The sequence below is a fragment of the Mya arenaria genome, chromosome 5 (genome assembly GCF_026914265.1).
Source record: "Mya arenaria isolate MELC-2E11 chromosome 5, ASM2691426v1".
Lineage (NCBI taxonomy): Eukaryota > Metazoa > Mollusca > Bivalvia > Myida > Myidae > Mya > Mya arenaria.
The window spans coordinates 8,826,244-8,843,274 of record NC_069126.1 but is presented as its reverse complement, the minus strand read 5'-3'; the positions used below and the strand labels follow the sequence as shown (position 1 = coordinate 8,843,274).

Below are 17,031 nucleotides of genomic sequence, written 5' to 3'. Positions count from 1 at the left end.
CAGGCTAAATCAAGAATTTGGACAAACAAACACTCCATTTAAAAACTTCATTTTTTATTTTCCTTAAGTTGCATAATTTGAGAAATTGCTTTCATAGAAGTAAGGGAAAAAAAGAAATAATATACATAAAAGTTCTAGTTGAATTAGTGGTATCAGTAGCAGAAGCAGCATCAGTTTCAGAAGTAAAAGCAGTAGCAACATAATACATATATATTATATATTATTTTATATTATATATATTATATATATATATATAAAATAATATATAATATATATGTATTATGTTGCTACTGCTTTTATATATATATATATATATATATATATATATATATATATATATATGATAATATGTTCTAGGAGACATAGTTACACAACGCTTTTTCCGATGTACAAGACTTTAACATTTAACATTAGAAACAAAAGTTCGCAAATAAGGCAAACTATCGACATAGAATTAGATATGCACTAACAATGCACACATATATGTATGTACACAAATAAGCTTCATTTAATTTTGGTTATAACATTATATCATACATTACATAAATGTGTTTAGAACGACCAAACTTGACGAAACGGAATCATTATAAATATGTTAACCTATTATCACTTCTTAGTTTATATTGGATGATAGCTGAAATAATCATTTCAGTCATACAAAAGGCACATGTTTGTATTGAGGAAGAACAGCATTAAATATATGTGAAGTTCTATCAAAAAACCTGCATGAGTGGCTAATATTCAATAAAACATTGGCGCGGAGCGAACGCTAATTCTCGACTATTTTTTCATTCAGTCGAACCAGGGGGCATAACTCAATAACTATAAAAGTGATATTTATGACCATTGTTAAACATGAGTGTCTGTCTGTTCTATAGCATAATCGTTACACGTTTTATTTGAATATATCAAGGAATATTAGTTTGGCCAAGGTTTTGCACGACGCCGGCGTTGACAACGAAACAAAAGCTATTCCAATTCAAACATACGACATATATAGACAATTACTTTGAAAATTATTATTGCATTGCGTTGAAAACAAACAGCATCTTTTTCCGACCATGACCATCAATACCAAAAATAACTCTAAAAAATTCCCTGCGAAAGTGAAACAAATACTTGTGATCATTTTCACAGATATTACTTTGTTTAAAGAACAATAATCATATTTGAATGAATAAACAATTTAATGATCAATGATAAACGCAAATATCAATATCATTTTGTTTGTTTCCGTTTGCATGAAAATTAAAATATTATATGTCAGTTGTGCAGCTTTTGTCACGGAACCATCTAAATTTATTCCATTGTCCATCGATAATTGAATTCATAATTAGTGTTTTATTACATACAAACAAAGCAGTCTCTACGACTGCACGTTAAGCTGTCTATACCTATTTATCATAGAATACATCACATCAGATAAGTCGGCGATTCATTATTTGTGTCTTAATTTTAATCTGATACAGCTATTGATTAGGCCATACGGTTATTTATAATACAGGAGTAGTTAAAGGGACATATAAAAAGCTAGCAGTGCTGTTGAAGAAAAAGAATATTTTCTACCATTATATGGTCCTCAGTGGTTAACCGGGCCAGACATAAAACAGTGACGATATTTTGATATTTGATAACAAAATTGTCTCTTGGTTCTTGTTTATTGACCTTGACGTTTTTGTCAAAAATGTTTTTAAAGAAGCGTAGTTGCTCTTTAAATTTCACACAATCGCGAAATGTTTTGCATTATTATCTCAGTCTACATCTTCGCGTATTAAAGCGTAATATTTAAATTTGATAATAGAACGTTGTATGCAACGATATACGACTAGTATATACACATTAAATGGCTTGTGAATTTAACTCGAAAGCTTTCTGATTCGGATACCTTGAAGTCGAAAAATGTCTTCTAAGCAGCCCGAGCTATCCACAGTGGAAGTAGAGGGTAAGTACAATTTCTTTGACTGATTAATGTTTTACGGAAATATAAATATGCAGAACAAAAATGATCACTCTCATATTATACTTTAAGCAAAAAGTATTAAAATACTTTCGTGTTACATGTATTTCTGAATTCATCATTGATGCATGCTTATTGGCGTACGGCCTGTATGCATTTGGAATAATCTGAAACTTATCAACTTAATATTCGAACCATGTGTGTATATGTTCTGTTTATTAATTTGGTTTTACGTTCATCACTTCGTTCATCAAGGAAAAATTTAGCTACAACTGTGCATTATAATATTTGAAAACGTTTAAGATAAATTAAAACATCTTTATACTCCCTTTTGTGTGATTTGCCTTTTTAAAAATAATTTAACTAGTCGATATCTATCTACACTCTTTACCATATTGACTTAACTATAATTCAAGATTTATATGCAAATTTTGTGATAACTGTGTAGTTTGTTAGTATATGATATATATTTTTTCTTCATAACCACTTTTATGTTTCCGCTGAAGATGCGGTGTTTTCGTTTACTTGCAAACAAATTTTACACACAATTGTAGACTACACCCTGATGTTTTACTGTTAATCATCTTTTCTCAAACTAAGTCAAAATGACTAAAATAATATCAAATTTCTTGAATTTGAATTTGCTTGCATTCTTATCACAGAGATATACCATTTTATTCTTAATAAGTTTTCATCAATCTTAAAATAAGTAAAATCTTCTGCAGCTGAGTACTTCTTTTTAAAGAAAGGATATCAAAGCGCACACTACGTTTTGTATTTAATACTTATATTTGATCATTGGAATGACTTATACCATTGGCTAAATGGCGTCGTTTCTTTTCAAAGCGGAGCGTTTTACTGATTTAAAAATGACATCATAAATCATTCATCTATACAAAAGACTAGGCGAGAGTATATATTTTCTATCTAACGTGTTTATGAACATGTTTCAGTTTTATTGCGATTCATGGGTTAATTGAAATGTTTGATCACCGCTCGATATGAGATGACTTTACGATAGACCGTACATTGGCCAACGTTTTTCATATGATGAACCGCAATTGTAAACGTTTTAATCTTTATATTTACACTAATGTTTTGCAAACTTTCTCTGCGATAATCTAACTTTGATGCTGATAATAACACGTCCAAGACCCTAAAAGACGTAGTCAAAATATACACGATATAGGATTCGTTCGTCTGTGAATGATATAAATATACAACATTGTGAGTCTTCTTCCATAACCGAATTTCACGACAATATTGTAATCTTCTTCCGAAACCTAATTTGACAACAGTATTGTGAGTCTTTTAACATTACTCGATTTCGCAACAATATCGTAAGTCTTCTTTCATAACCCAATAACGAGACAATATATTTCGTCTTCTTCCATAACCGACTTGCGCGACAATATTCTGAGTCTTCTTCCATAATCGAATTTTGCATAGAAATTGTCTGTGTCCATTATCCAATTTCGTATTTTATCAAAAATCTGCTTATATTACCTTTTTTCTCGAGACTATTGAGAGTTCTCTTCCATTAGCCTTTTTCGCGAGAATTTTGTGGAACTTTTTCCTTAGCCGAACAACGCAACACTATCGTGAGACTCCTTCCATAACCGAACAACGCGAGCAAATTGTGAGTCTTCTACCATAGCCGAATTCTTCCTTAACCGTATTACGCGACAATATTGTAAGTCTTCTCAAATTACCCGATTTCACAACAATATTGTGAGTCTTCTTCTAAAATAGAATTTATCTACAATACTTTGAGACTTGGTCCATAACCCAACTACGCCACATTATTGTAAGTGTTTTCCCGTAACCGGATTTCGCGCCAATAGTGTAAGTCTTTTTCCATTACCGGTTTTTCGGTTTTAAGACAATGTTGTTAGACTCGTTCCATATCCGAATTACGCGACAATATTGTGAGTCTTCTAACATAACCGATTTCTGCGCCAATATTATCAGCAATATAGGAAGTCTTCTTCCGTATCAGAATAACGCAACAATATTGAGAGTCTTCTTATATCACCCTATTTCGCGACCATATTTTGAGTTTTTTTCTAAAATCGAATTACGCGACAATATTGTAAGTATCTTCCAAACACACAATTATGCGACAATAGTGTGAGTCTTCTTCTATAACCGAAATATGCGACAATATAGTGGGGCTTCTCCCATCACATAATTTCGCGACAATTTTGTGGGACTCCTTCATACGACAATTGTACCAACAATTAAGCCATCTAATATCTACTATTTGGTATCATAGACTTCTTTGTTGTTCAAAATATTACAATCAAAAATACATAAACACGATTAGAAACACAGATTGCATACACTTTAAAATCTAGTCTGAACAGTCATAAAAATGATGTTTATAATAAATTTAACTTGACAACATACCCGTTCAAATGGAGACACGCGACATGGACATGTCATATCATACATATATTTAGATGTGTACTATCGTAAATACTTTCTCTTCTGATGTTAAAATTATTTCAGAGTTTCTTATTTCATTTCAGAAATGAAGAAATGGTTCGTGTACTTCGACAAGGACAAAAATGGGATGCTTGACCAAAACGAGTTTAAACGTGCCGTTCAAGCGATGTGCTGGGATTTCTCTGATGAGGAATTTGAAGATCTCTTTACGAAGGCCGATACTGACAGTAATATTGGTTTAAACCATATATAATCATAATGTATACACAGCAAGGAGAGCACATTACAATACAAATCATAAATCTATCTATCCCATTTAGTGTCTCTTATTATTATTCGACAAACCCATTAAGTTCCAGTAACTATCTATCTGACAAACCCATTAAGTTACACTTACTGCCTGCCTCATAATCCCCTTTAGTTCCACTTATTTGCTATTTGACAAAATTATTAAGCTTAACTAAATATCTATCTGATATCCTATTTTTTTCCTTTATCTATCTATCGGACAATCCCATTAAGTTCCGCTAACTATTTATCTGACAATCCCATTCAATTCCACTATCCATCTATTTATCTGTCTATCTGTCCGTCTGTCTACCTGCCTGCCTGTCTGTCTGTCCGTCGGACAATCTCATTACGTTTCGCTCACTATCTGTCTGACAATCTCATTTAGTTCCACTAACTATCTTTTTGATATTCCCATTTCGTTTACATTCATTTTTCTGAGGATTCCAATTAGCTCCACGCAAAAAGTTATTTTTCTGACAATCATTATTATAATGATAATGGTAGCCCTTTTTGTTTTGATTTTATCAAGAAAATGGATTCATCGATTATGAGGAATACTGGACGTTGCTGCAGAGTTGTCGGAAGAACGTACAGCTGGAGAAACTCGAATTAAAGGAATCATTCAGGTAAGAACTATAACAAACGTACAGTAGGAGAAACTTGAATAATGGAAGCATTTAGCTATGAATTTGTTTTGCAAACTAAAACTAATTGGACTTTTGTTTGGTATTTCGCCTTTCATCTTCGACCTGCGTATCAGTGAAACCCTACCTTAGTAACAACGGTTATTCCCGGACCTCCAAACGACTCGTTACTGCATTAATTTTATATATCAAATAATTATAACGGTTATCTAAGAACCCAACAATACTTGTTACTACATTACTTTTATATATTTGAGTAGATACCATGGTTATTTGAGAACCTCAAAATACTCATGGCTGCATTAATTAATATTAAAGAAGTTACAACGGGCATTCAAGAACCCAATATGACTCGTTGCTGTATTACTTCTATATATTAATGCTTTTGCCATGGATATTAAGAACATTACAATACTCGTCGCTGTAAAACTATATCAAAGTAGTTATCACGATTTTCAAGAGCCCCACAAGGTTCGTTGATATATAATTTCTTGAAATATAATGAGTTATCACGTCTGTTAAAAACATTCCACAAGACTAGTTACTGGATTTCAAGTTCATTTCATTACCGTTTTGTCTTTTTGTTTTATTACTTTAAAGCTTAGTTAAATAGCTTAATTATGAAGCTGATATGGATCCCATTCGGGTACGTTTCCTGGATAGGAAAGGCAGAGAAAGTGTTTCCCTATTGTGGCACCTCGGTCCAAAACTGGATGAAATTGTGAAGAAATCCATAAATTTAGAGCTTACCTAGGAGATTAAGCAGCAGTGAAGCAACAGCTTCTACAGCTATATGATAAGTCACATACACCCTGAATCTGAGGAATGTCTTATGACCATGCAAGTAGCATCAATGTAATATATTGGTTACTTTCCAGGGTGTTGGATAAGGAAAAGAAAGGGATGCTTGAAAGGAAGAAATTGAGAAAATTTCTTCTCAACACCAGTGGCATAGATGTTATTACGCTTGATAAGCTGTTATCAATAGCTGACACACGGGACACTGGATCTATTAATATTGACGGTAATAATCGGGGAAACTGAAAAAGAGGTTTATGGGCAAACTATACTAAACAGAACTACTAAAAATCACATTATTGTGTGAATTGTAACGGTAGTATTTGAAGAATGCTTATAAAGCATACTATATTTCTATAAACCCCTTTTGATCTCTTTGATTCGCTGTTTTCCTGGAAAGCAGCATTTTATTTTTTCATTTTGTAGTAGTTATTGAAATAATGATTCACAATGCAATGTTTTATCAATTTTTAAATAGGTGTCAAGCAATGTTTGACAATGACGGTAAAAGTCTGAAAATATCAATTGAGAGTACATTGTAGTTTTATTGGAGGGCAAGGAAATTTTGAGGTTGAAGGAGCCCAGAGATGGCTGCTCTTATTATGTACTCTTTATTATGTGTTTAAAACAGATCCTGCAGTGTTTCATCGCCCAATGAAGGTATGCAGTAATGCAATATTTGTATCAAATGGGTAGTTTGGTTGTTGCTCGGACAATGGATGAGCGAAAGAGTGTTAGGGACAAGGGGATCAGGCAAAGTTACGCTATATAATATCTTGAAAAGATCCTACAGAAGGCACATCGTATCGGTGAAAAGACCCTTTGTTTCAACAATGTATTTCACCGATACGATGTATCTGTATGCATCAAAACTGAAGCAATACAATACTCTTTAACTAATAAAAATATAAAAAGATTGACTCAAAAAAACACACCATCTAACACAATATCTAATACAAAAGGAGTTGCAATGTGTTTATAAACATTATTACTTATTAGAAAGCGTTTATATATGCAAGATTATAATAATAGTGGCATCACTCAATCATGTTAAGACTCCGTACCATATGTTACAAATATAAGACGCTGAAATGTGCATGTTCTCAGAAGACCCCTTAAGTGGTTAACAAGAACCAAAGGTATGTACATTGTTTTATAATGTATGTATGTATGTATGTCATCTTCATACATGAGTGTAAACCGAAAACAAAGACAACAAGTTTACTATATGTTCCATATTGATTTCAGAGTTTGTCGAATTGATGACTTCACCTCCGGACCAACAAGCAAAAGCCACCAAGTGAGAATAAGAATAGAGCAAACCGCGCAAAAGACATGGCCACCACGATACGTGAAATTGTGCTATATTTTCATTTCGCAATATCAATGATATGCGGTCTTTAAATAACCAAATCTGTCTTCCTATTTACATTTTTTATCAATTGTGTTTACCACAAAATGTAACATGGAACTTTATTTGATGTATCAAATTGATCTACCTATTGTACTACTGCAGCACAGCAAAAGTGTGTCTCCTTCGGAAACCGGATTACATGTTACTTTGAATCGAAACGATATACTCATTTATAGATTTACAGAGCCAGAAGAAAGGTTAAAAAACTTGATATGTATAGAAAATCACTTTAAAATCACATTAAATTTAAACTAGCTATTCGTGTATCCACTAAGTGGACGGCAACAATCAAACTGTAAGCATTAAAAGGTTGTATAGATATATACGTTTATATATAATCATGGTGTTTAAGGAAGAGCAAAATTGATTCCGACTCGTACATATAGGTTTATAGCATAACATTTGTAATATCAAAACTTTTATGATTTTTCGGCACTGTTAGCAGGCAAAGATCATCGCTAAAATCAAACCAAAGGGGAAAAAAACATGAAACAATGTCTTAAAGTCCATTGGAATGTATGTTGATATTTTGAAAACACAAATACGATAAAATTAAAAATGTCCCTGTTAATTATGGTATTAAATCTCTCCCTGCACAATCACACTTTATAGGATAAAGGTCTGTGAACATCACTGATTCCGTTTGACTGGTTATAAAAAGCCGATGAATCTCTCTTTTCGGTATAAGTATGTCAATTATTACTTGTCAACATTTTCCAGATGTATAAACGGCCACAACCACATTTGTTTCCGAATATCTACCATATTGGTAACAATTTGTTCTACAGGCGACCCTTCAGCTTTCGTCGAGTTTGTTTTAGGACACCGATTGAGGTACTACTGGAAAGGTCTAGACAAGATCTGTCCATAGGCGACTAGTTTTGACTTTCAACCAAAAATGACCCTTGATTGACCAAGTTACTGGGAAGTTTCGTTGATGTCTTACCAAAACTTATCAAACGGTACCCAAATCGCCTATATACCTCTACCCATTACATGTGAACCAGAGGGTCCGGGTTTTGAGAGGTATGTGTACTGAGCTGCGTTTGCTGACATACATCTGTAACCCGTTTGTCGATATTAACGATTGAGGTACTGCTGAAAAGTTAAACACGCTATTTGTCCATAGTGCTACAGATTTGACATTCGACCAAACATGCCCGGATGGCAAGCTCCTTATTGAGCCCGGAAACGGCCATTCACCAAGTTATTTGGAAAACGCGACAGCTTCGTTAATGTCTTGCCAATACCATTCCCCGGTACTTCAATCGCCTAAATCGACTGACAGCTGACCGCTGACTAACGGGCGTGCATGGTTTTTAGACTGTCGGCTGCAAGCCGACAGTCTTTAGAGAGCGGTATTTCAGAAACGCGACTAGTCGCCTGACACGACATATTGAACATGAATATATTAATACACACCACGGCGTAGCAACAGAACTACTTTCCTGTAAGTGCATGCCAATGTGAAATTTAATTGTGTAGATGATAAAACATTGGGTATTATGTACAGGTTTATAATACCGTCATATAATATGATTATTTCAATAACTTTCAGTGGTCATTTCAGTAATTTAACGCAACTTTAAACATTTTCATTCGAAGGTTTACGACATCTCGGCAATAGCTTGCTACGCCATTGAATCTGGCTGGATTATATTATTCATGAGGTGTTTTCGGTTGAAAATAGTCCGTCCTGGAATGATACATATTGTACAAGTTAATGCATCGTTTAACTGAATCATTAATGAATTACATTTGAGAAAAATATGTTATTGTTCTTTATGATGGTAAGTCTGTTGGTGATCAATATTAGTATTAAATATAAACAAAAACAAATAGTCACGTGATGAACAATTAGTATGCAGGGAAGTCACGTGAGCAGGAATGCGCGCGCACTAAAGTGACGCTATAGTGCGGGCCGAAATCACACCGAGCGCCATCTTGTAAACATCGAGGTCACGTTTCTTTTCAATTGCTAGCTTCGCTTACAACAAGAACTGTAAGTATTATTAATCTATTTAGTTTGAGTTATATTTATTCCAATGTTTTTATACATATGTTTTGACTGTTGACTGTGTTTATGCATATTTAAATGGTGAAATTGAATGTAGAATGACCCCATGACCCATGACCTGAAAATCATTCGCATTGTTTTGTAAACAAATCGTTCATTGATATTACAAAACGAGTTTTAATTGTTTCTTATGATTTTTCTTGCCATAACATTATAACAAATAATATTTGTGTTGTAGATGGTCTGTTTAATTGCTTATCTCGAATAGAACTGTAACATCGGCGTGTCATGATAAATATTTTTTCTTTACGAGGACACAGATATTTCAATGTTAAGAAATGCTACCTTGTTACGCTGTGCAAGAAGTTTTTTGATAAAATGATCATGATTGTATATTTAAAGAAGTGTTAAAGTGCAAGAAAAACATACTGTTTCTTTTTCACATTATTAATCATGACATGGTGATGATTTATAATCTTTTAGAGATTAGCTTTGATACCTCTTGAGCAATATTTGCTGCATTTAGCCATTTTCTATGTGCCTTTTTATTTCTTAAGTTACACATTGATGTTGATGATGTAATCAAACTGATGCTTGAACTTGGTATTTTAATAAGTATATCCTAAAGGAGATTGAATTATCAAGAAATTCATAATTTAAAGATGTGTGTGTAGTATTTAACTTTGGAGATGAGATATACAGTACATTAATTATATAAATTAACTCTGTTGGAGGTAATCTTTGACCTTAACTTGTGAGTTCTACTTGGAGTTTCGCACTGGGCAATATTTGCTGCATCAAGCATTTTTGCATGATCCTTTTTTGTTGAGGTTCACTTGGAGATTCATGACCAAATACAATTGGTTTGTTTGAACTTGGTGATATATTATAAAAATACATGGAACTGGAAATACATCTGATGGAGATGTGCTTGAAGAAAGAATCTGATGGAGTTGAACATGGAAAAATATTCTTTGGAGATGACTTCTGATCAAAACTTTTGGAAACAACTTGAAGGATATATTCCTGCGGCAAATACATGGACAGACGAATTAATGAAGATTCAGTAATGTTGAATACTGTTGGAGCAAATTCATTAAGATACACTGTAATGCTTTAATTAACAGTTTTGTAATAATGGAGTACACTTTGGTGTCAGCAGCTGATTTTCACCAAGCCAGTGATTGCTTGCCAATTGATGCTCAGGGTAGACAATGTGTGCCAACATGTATTATATTTCTTGTCTATAACCAATACTTTCGTATGGTTCAGGACATAACAAAGGATGATTTACACAAGATACTCTTTTTCGGAAGTCACTTTTACTGTGCCATAGCACATTTGTCTGATACTCTTTGTCAATTCTTAGATCCATCGAAGCTTCCAAACCGACTTAAGTTAAAGGGCAAATCTTTTGGCATAAGGCATACTTATGTTTGGTCTGGACTTATTGAAACAAAACATGGCAGCCTTGATGAAGAGTTCACATTGGAAACTGCTCTGAACTTTGCTAAAGACAGAAACATTATAATGGTGTTCAGTAATGTTGCCATAGGAATTGTAAGAAGTGATAATAATTACTACATTTTTGATAGCCACTCCAGATGCAATGATGGTTTGGGTTGTGCTGTTGGAACATGTGTTTTAGGTTGTGTTGGATCACTTCACGGGTTGGTTTTATTTTTACGTAGGCTTGTTTCAAGTGTTGATTCTACCTGCCCCTTTTCCATCCAGTTCGATGTTCATGCATTTGCATTTACAACTTCGCACCTTCCGAAATCTTTAGTTGTTGAGATACTTGATGACAATCTTGGATACAGGTTGACACAAAATAGAAAGGAAATTTATGCGTCTGTAAAACGAAAAACAAAGAGGCAGCTTATGAACTCTGAAAGTAAACGTAAAAAAATACAAGCACTTCTTCAAGGGAAGGATAATATTGTAACATTCGTAGATGATCGATATGCTGGGAGTCAATTTTCTGATGAATGTACCTCACTGATGAATGATCCAGTCTCGTATGTTTGTACCGTTTTCAAAAAAATGGTTTCCTCTGGTCCTGACTTTGTTTGTGCGTGCTGTTGTCAAACATTCTTTCGGCATTCAGTTAGTGACACTACTCGAATGAAAGACAGCAACTCATTCAAGAATTACCTGCAGTCATATCAGAATGAAAGTGGTGAAGTATGGATATGTAAGACATGCTTGCGATCTGTTAGACAGGGAAATGTGCCGAAAATGTGGGCAAACAATGGTTTGTCATTTCCCAATAGGCCAAAGGCATTAGAGCTTTCAAATTTAGAAGAGAGGTTAGTGTCTCCGAGACTTGCTTTCATGCAATTGAGAGAAATGCCGCGTGGTGGGCAAGTTAGCGTTAAGGGTAATATTGTCAATGTCCCTGCTGATGTCACCAATACCATAAAATCATTACCAAGGATGGTGAATGACTGCGAAACAATAATGTTGAAACTGAAGCGTAGATTGACATATAAGCACCACATTGCATTTGAAAACATAAGACCCAACATGGTATTTGAAGCAGCAAAATGGTTAGTAAGCAATAGTAGCCTTTTCAGGAATGAAGGTATTGTTGTAAATGACACCTGGCTTGAATCTTTTTCCTTGGACAGCTCTATTCATGTAGATGATGATCTTGAGGATGTCAATACAGATGATGAAAGTAGAAACATGTCCACATCCTGGACAGAAAATGACAATTTCACAGAAAGACCAACTGGAAATACTGATACATTTTTGCAGGCTGCAGATTTCAGGGAATTCAATCAGATATTATGTGTTGCCCCAGCAGAAAACAATACACCAATCAGTTTATTTCAAGACTTGCACTCAGAAGTTATGGCATTTCCTTCTATCTTCTGTGGTCAGAAACGCACACAAAACTCTGAACGCCTTGTACCGTTACACTACAGTGATATATGTAAGTGGGAATTGAGAAATGTTGATAGACGGGTTGCAATTTGTGTTCCAAATTTGTTTTACAAGCTGAAAAGGCTGCAAATCAAACAGATATGAGATAAAGTTACACTTGCAGTACGAAAATGTAAAACAAATGGTCAGAAATATACTGCTGGAGACATTCTTTCACCAGGATTTGTTGATAAACTTACAATGCAAGATGATGGCTATCGAGTGTTGCGGAATATCAGAGGTTCTCCACCTTATTGGGAACAAGCGAAAAGAGATGCTTTTGCTTTGATCAGACAACTAGGTACGCCTACATGGTTCTGTTCATTTTCAGCTGCTGAAACAAAATGGGAAGTGTTATTGAGTTCATTGTCAAAACTTGTAAATGGGAAAATTTTGTCCGCAGAGGAAATAAAGCTGTTAAATTGGCAGGATAAATGTTCCCTCATCAAATCAGATCCTGTGACATGTGCTCGTTACTTTGATTTTCGTGTTCAGTGCTTCATCAATCATGTCCTTAAAAACTCCTCGCACCCTGTTGGTGAAATATTAGACTATTTCTATAGAGTTGAGTTTCAGCAAAGAGGATCACCGCATATTCATATGCTGATTTGGGTAAAAAATGCTCCAATTCATGGCATTTCATTAGATTCAGATGTGACAGCATTTGTTGACAAGTACATTACTTGTAAAAATGATGAATCAATACCTGTGTTGGTAAATTACCAGACACATAGGCATGCTAAAACATGTCGGAAGATGGGAAAAACCGTTTGTCGTTTTAACTTTCCATTAGCACCAATGCCCAAAACAGTCATTTTACATCCATTAGATGAATCATGCACACACACACAGCTTCAAGAAAAATTTAAAAAAATAAGTTCTGCATTGGATGAGTTGCGCAAAACAGATGTATGTCTCACATTTACAGATTTTTTGGCCAATTTAAACATGACAGAAGATGAATATTCATTAGCATTGCGTTCTGATCTGAAAAGAGCGACTGTGTTTTTGAAAAGAGATGTATCTGAATCCAGAATGAACAACTACAATAAGACATTGATCTGCTCGTGGGAAGCTAATATGGACATACAATATATACTTGACCCTTACTCGTGTGTTTCTTACATTGTCTCATACATATCAAAAGGACAGAGAGGCCTTTCTAATTTGCTTCTGGAAGCTTGTAATGAAGCCAGGGAAAAGGATAGCACAGTCAAGGAACAAGTAAGACGGATAGGCAATCAGTTCCTGTCAAGTGTTGAAATAGGTGCTCAAGAAGCGACATACCTTGTGCTTCAAATGCCTTTGCGAAGGTCGACTAGACAAGTTACCTTTGTAGATACAAACAGACCAAATGATAGAACAAGTCTCATAAAATCATTTTCCCAATTGAAGGATCTCCCTTCATCTTCCAAAGAAATAGAAATGGACAACATGTTAAAAAGATACATACGGAGACCAAGAGTTATGGACCAAATTTGTTATGCAGAGTTTGTTAGTTGGTATGACCTTTGTAACGTCAAGAAAACTGTTGTTACAAGTGGAGAGGCAACAGACGAAGATGAATTGCCAGAAAATGAATATGAGGAAGACAAAACCGATGAAGTTGAAATGGAAGAAAACAATCTATTATTGCATCCCATCATCAAATTTCCATGTGGCACCACAGTGAAAAGAAGAACCACTCAAAAAGTGCTTTATTGGCATCATGTGCCTTTAAACAAGGATCCTGAAGAGCATTACAGGCAACAAATTATGTTGTTTACTGCATGGCGTTTTGAAGATAAAGACATTAAGGGGGCATACGATTCTTATCAATTGTGCTTTGAGGGAAAGTTGGAAGAGATCACGAGAAATAAAGTTCAATATGAGCACATGGATGCTGACTTCTTTGATGAATTAATGAGGGACTTAGAAGGTAATACGAATGAGACAAATGTTGAAAATGAGCACCGGGAGGCCATAGATGTAATGGAGGGTGATTCACCATGCAATAACTTTACCTGCTTTGATCCAGGGAGTGTTGAAAACAATGAACATCATTATGACCTAGGTGAAGATTTGGGTATTGCAAGGCAAAATGTAGCAAGTGTAGTTGACATGCCAACAGGTAACGATGCAGAGTTTTATGCCTATAGGTCCACAGTTCAGGATTTAAATAATGAACAAAAAACTTTCTTTTACCACATACTCCATGCTGTAAAAACTGATCCCGAGCCTTTTCATATATTCTTGTCAGGTGGTGCAGGAGTTGGCAAAAGTGTGTTGATAAGAACCCTCCGACAAGCCCTGGGGAGATACTTGAATCATTTAAGAGACAAAGATCCCAGTTCTTTGAAGGTCCTGCTCTGTGCTCCTACTGGTAAAGCTGCTCACAACATAGGCGGTAACACTCTTCACTCAGCATTTTGCATTCCAGTCAGTCAAGGTTTTCATTTCAAGCCATTAGACATGCAGCAGTTGAATACTCTGCGCGCACGTTATCGAGATTTGCGCATACTGGTTATAGATGAAATTTCTATGGTTGGAAGGAATATGATGAATTTTATCAGTCTCAGACTTCAGGAAATTATGGGATGTGTCAAACCATTTGGAGGTATCAGTATTTTAGCTGTTGGTGATCTATTTCAGTTAAAACCTGTAATGGATGCATGGATTTTTTCAACTTCAGTTCAGTCAGCAACTATGAGTAGCTTGGCAGCGAATGTTTGGATTGATTTATTCATGTTCTTTGAACTCACAGAAATAATGAGGCAGAAAGATGATAAAGATTTTGCCACACTACTGAACAGACTGCGTGAAGGCGAGCACACTGTTGAAGACATTGACATATTAAAAAGTCGTTGTACTGAGCCTGACTCTCTTTCTACGGCACCACATATTTTTTGCAGAAAGGTTGATGCCATTGACCACAATGTTTCAGTTCTCTCCACCTTGCCACAGTCTGATGTCATAACAGTTGAAGCAGTAGACTGCATATCTGGTGATTTAAATGCTGCAATGCATGAAAAGGTATTGGCAAAAGTGTCCACAGATGCAAGCAAAACAATGGGCCTTGGCAAAGTACTGGTTCTTGGTATTGGAGTTCCATGTGATATTTGCTTAAATATCGATGTAAATGATGGTTTGACTAATGGGGCATCATGTGTAGTGAAATATTTTGACTTCCGCGTTCCAAGCTCGGATAGGTGTAGTATAGTATGGGTGGAATTTCAAGACTCTACCATTGGACATAAATGGCGAAGGAAGTACAAAAACCTGCAAACAAGTGCAATAGATCCATCATGGGTTCCTATCCTGGAAACAACAAGGAAGTTTCCTGTAAAACATTATAAAACATACCTTGTAGTGCGTCGTCAATTTCCATTGGTTGTAGCAGCTGGTAAGACTATACATAAGGCACAAGGTTCAACAATGAAAAGTTGCGTTATGCACTTTGGAAATCGAGCTGTTCCACATTTGCACTATGTTGGTTTGAGTAGAGTAACATCACTTTCAGGGATTGACATTATAAAGTTCAATGAAGACAAAATAACGACTTCTACTGATGTACATGCAGAAATGGAACGCCTTCGTAATGATAGAATTCTGCACCTGAATTTGCCTACACTGAATATCTGGAACAATGAAATGATTATTTGCTTTCAAAACTGCAGATCATTACATCAGCACATAGATGATATTCGGCATGAGCAGAATATGTTGAATGCTCAATTGATTGCTTTTGTTGAAACAAGAGTTCATGAACCATCTTTATACACTAGCAAATACCATATTGATGGCTACTTTGCATATTCCTCCACAAAAAGCAGCTCTGCACATGGTATAGCAATATATTCCAGATCAGAATTGAACCATTTTTCTGTCCATACATTCTCAAACATAGAATGTGCTGTTGTTCAAACTGAAACGAACATTGTGGTGTGTTTCTTATATTGTCCACCTGCTCAAGCAGTTGTTATGAACTATGCAGCTTTCATGAGAAATTTGATAGAGATACTACCTAATGTAGGGACATATTTCTTAATTGGTGATTTCAATGTAGACTTTGCTGAAAGTATTCCTGTGGCCAAACTTTTGAATCAGACTTATAACCTGAAGCAACTCATTCAGTCTGTGACAACAGATTATGGATCTTGTTTGGATCACATTTACCTTCCTTGTTCTGATGAAGATACTCTTGCTTCTGGTACTTTAGAGTCTTACTACTCAGATCACAAACCTGTCTACATAGTTCGCAAGAAATGATTACCAACAAATGATTTCAAACAACCAAAGCGAGAAAATAAATTTCAGTCAATGCTTTCTTAATTTGAAGTTGCATATTTAATTTCAATTTTTTATTATAAAAACTTCATTTTTCTTTATGTGCTTTAATACAATATTTATTATCTATTCACTCAATTCACACATACATGCAAATACTACTTATATAATTATGCTCATTTGAATGCAACTTGTGAACACTAATAACCTTGCTTTTTTTCATGACATGAAGTTTGAGCAAACATTTTTAAATTACATAAAAGAAAAT

At 34.8% G+C, this 17,031-nt stretch overlaps 1 protein-coding gene across 1 annotated transcript; it reads left to right on the top strand.

Annotated features, from left to right (window-relative positions):
* The first annotated feature begins 1,782 nt into the window (after positions 1-1,782).
* On the top strand, positions 1,783-7,556 carry LOC128235350 (uncharacterized). The gene is made up of 5 exons (XM_052950164.1): positions 1,783-1,942; positions 4,489-4,632; positions 5,226-5,322; positions 6,219-6,364; positions 7,387-7,556. Exons 1-5 carry the CDS (start codon positions 1,900-1,902, stop codon positions 7,440-7,442), a joined length of 486 nt encoding a protein of 161 aa, XP_052806124.1. The 5' UTR covers positions 1,783-1,899; the 3' UTR covers positions 7,443-7,556.
* The last annotated feature ends 9,475 nt before the right edge of the window (positions 7,557-17,031 follow it).

What these genes read in the sequence shown, in the direction of transcription:
- LOC128235350 (XM_052950164.1), top strand. Translation starts at nt 1,900, where the DNA reads ATGTCTTCTAAGCAGCCCGAGCTATCCACAGTGGAAGTAGAGG. An exon ending in GAATTAAAGGAATCATTCAG is followed by an intron (nt 5,323 to 6,218) that starts GTAAGAACTATA and finishes GTTACTTTCCAG; the next exon opens with GGTGTTGGATAAGGAAAAGA. An exon ending in TGGATCTATTAATATTGACG is followed by an intron (nt 6,365 to 7,386) that starts GTAATAATCGGG and finishes TATTGATTTCAG; the next exon opens with AGTTTGTCGAATTGATGACT.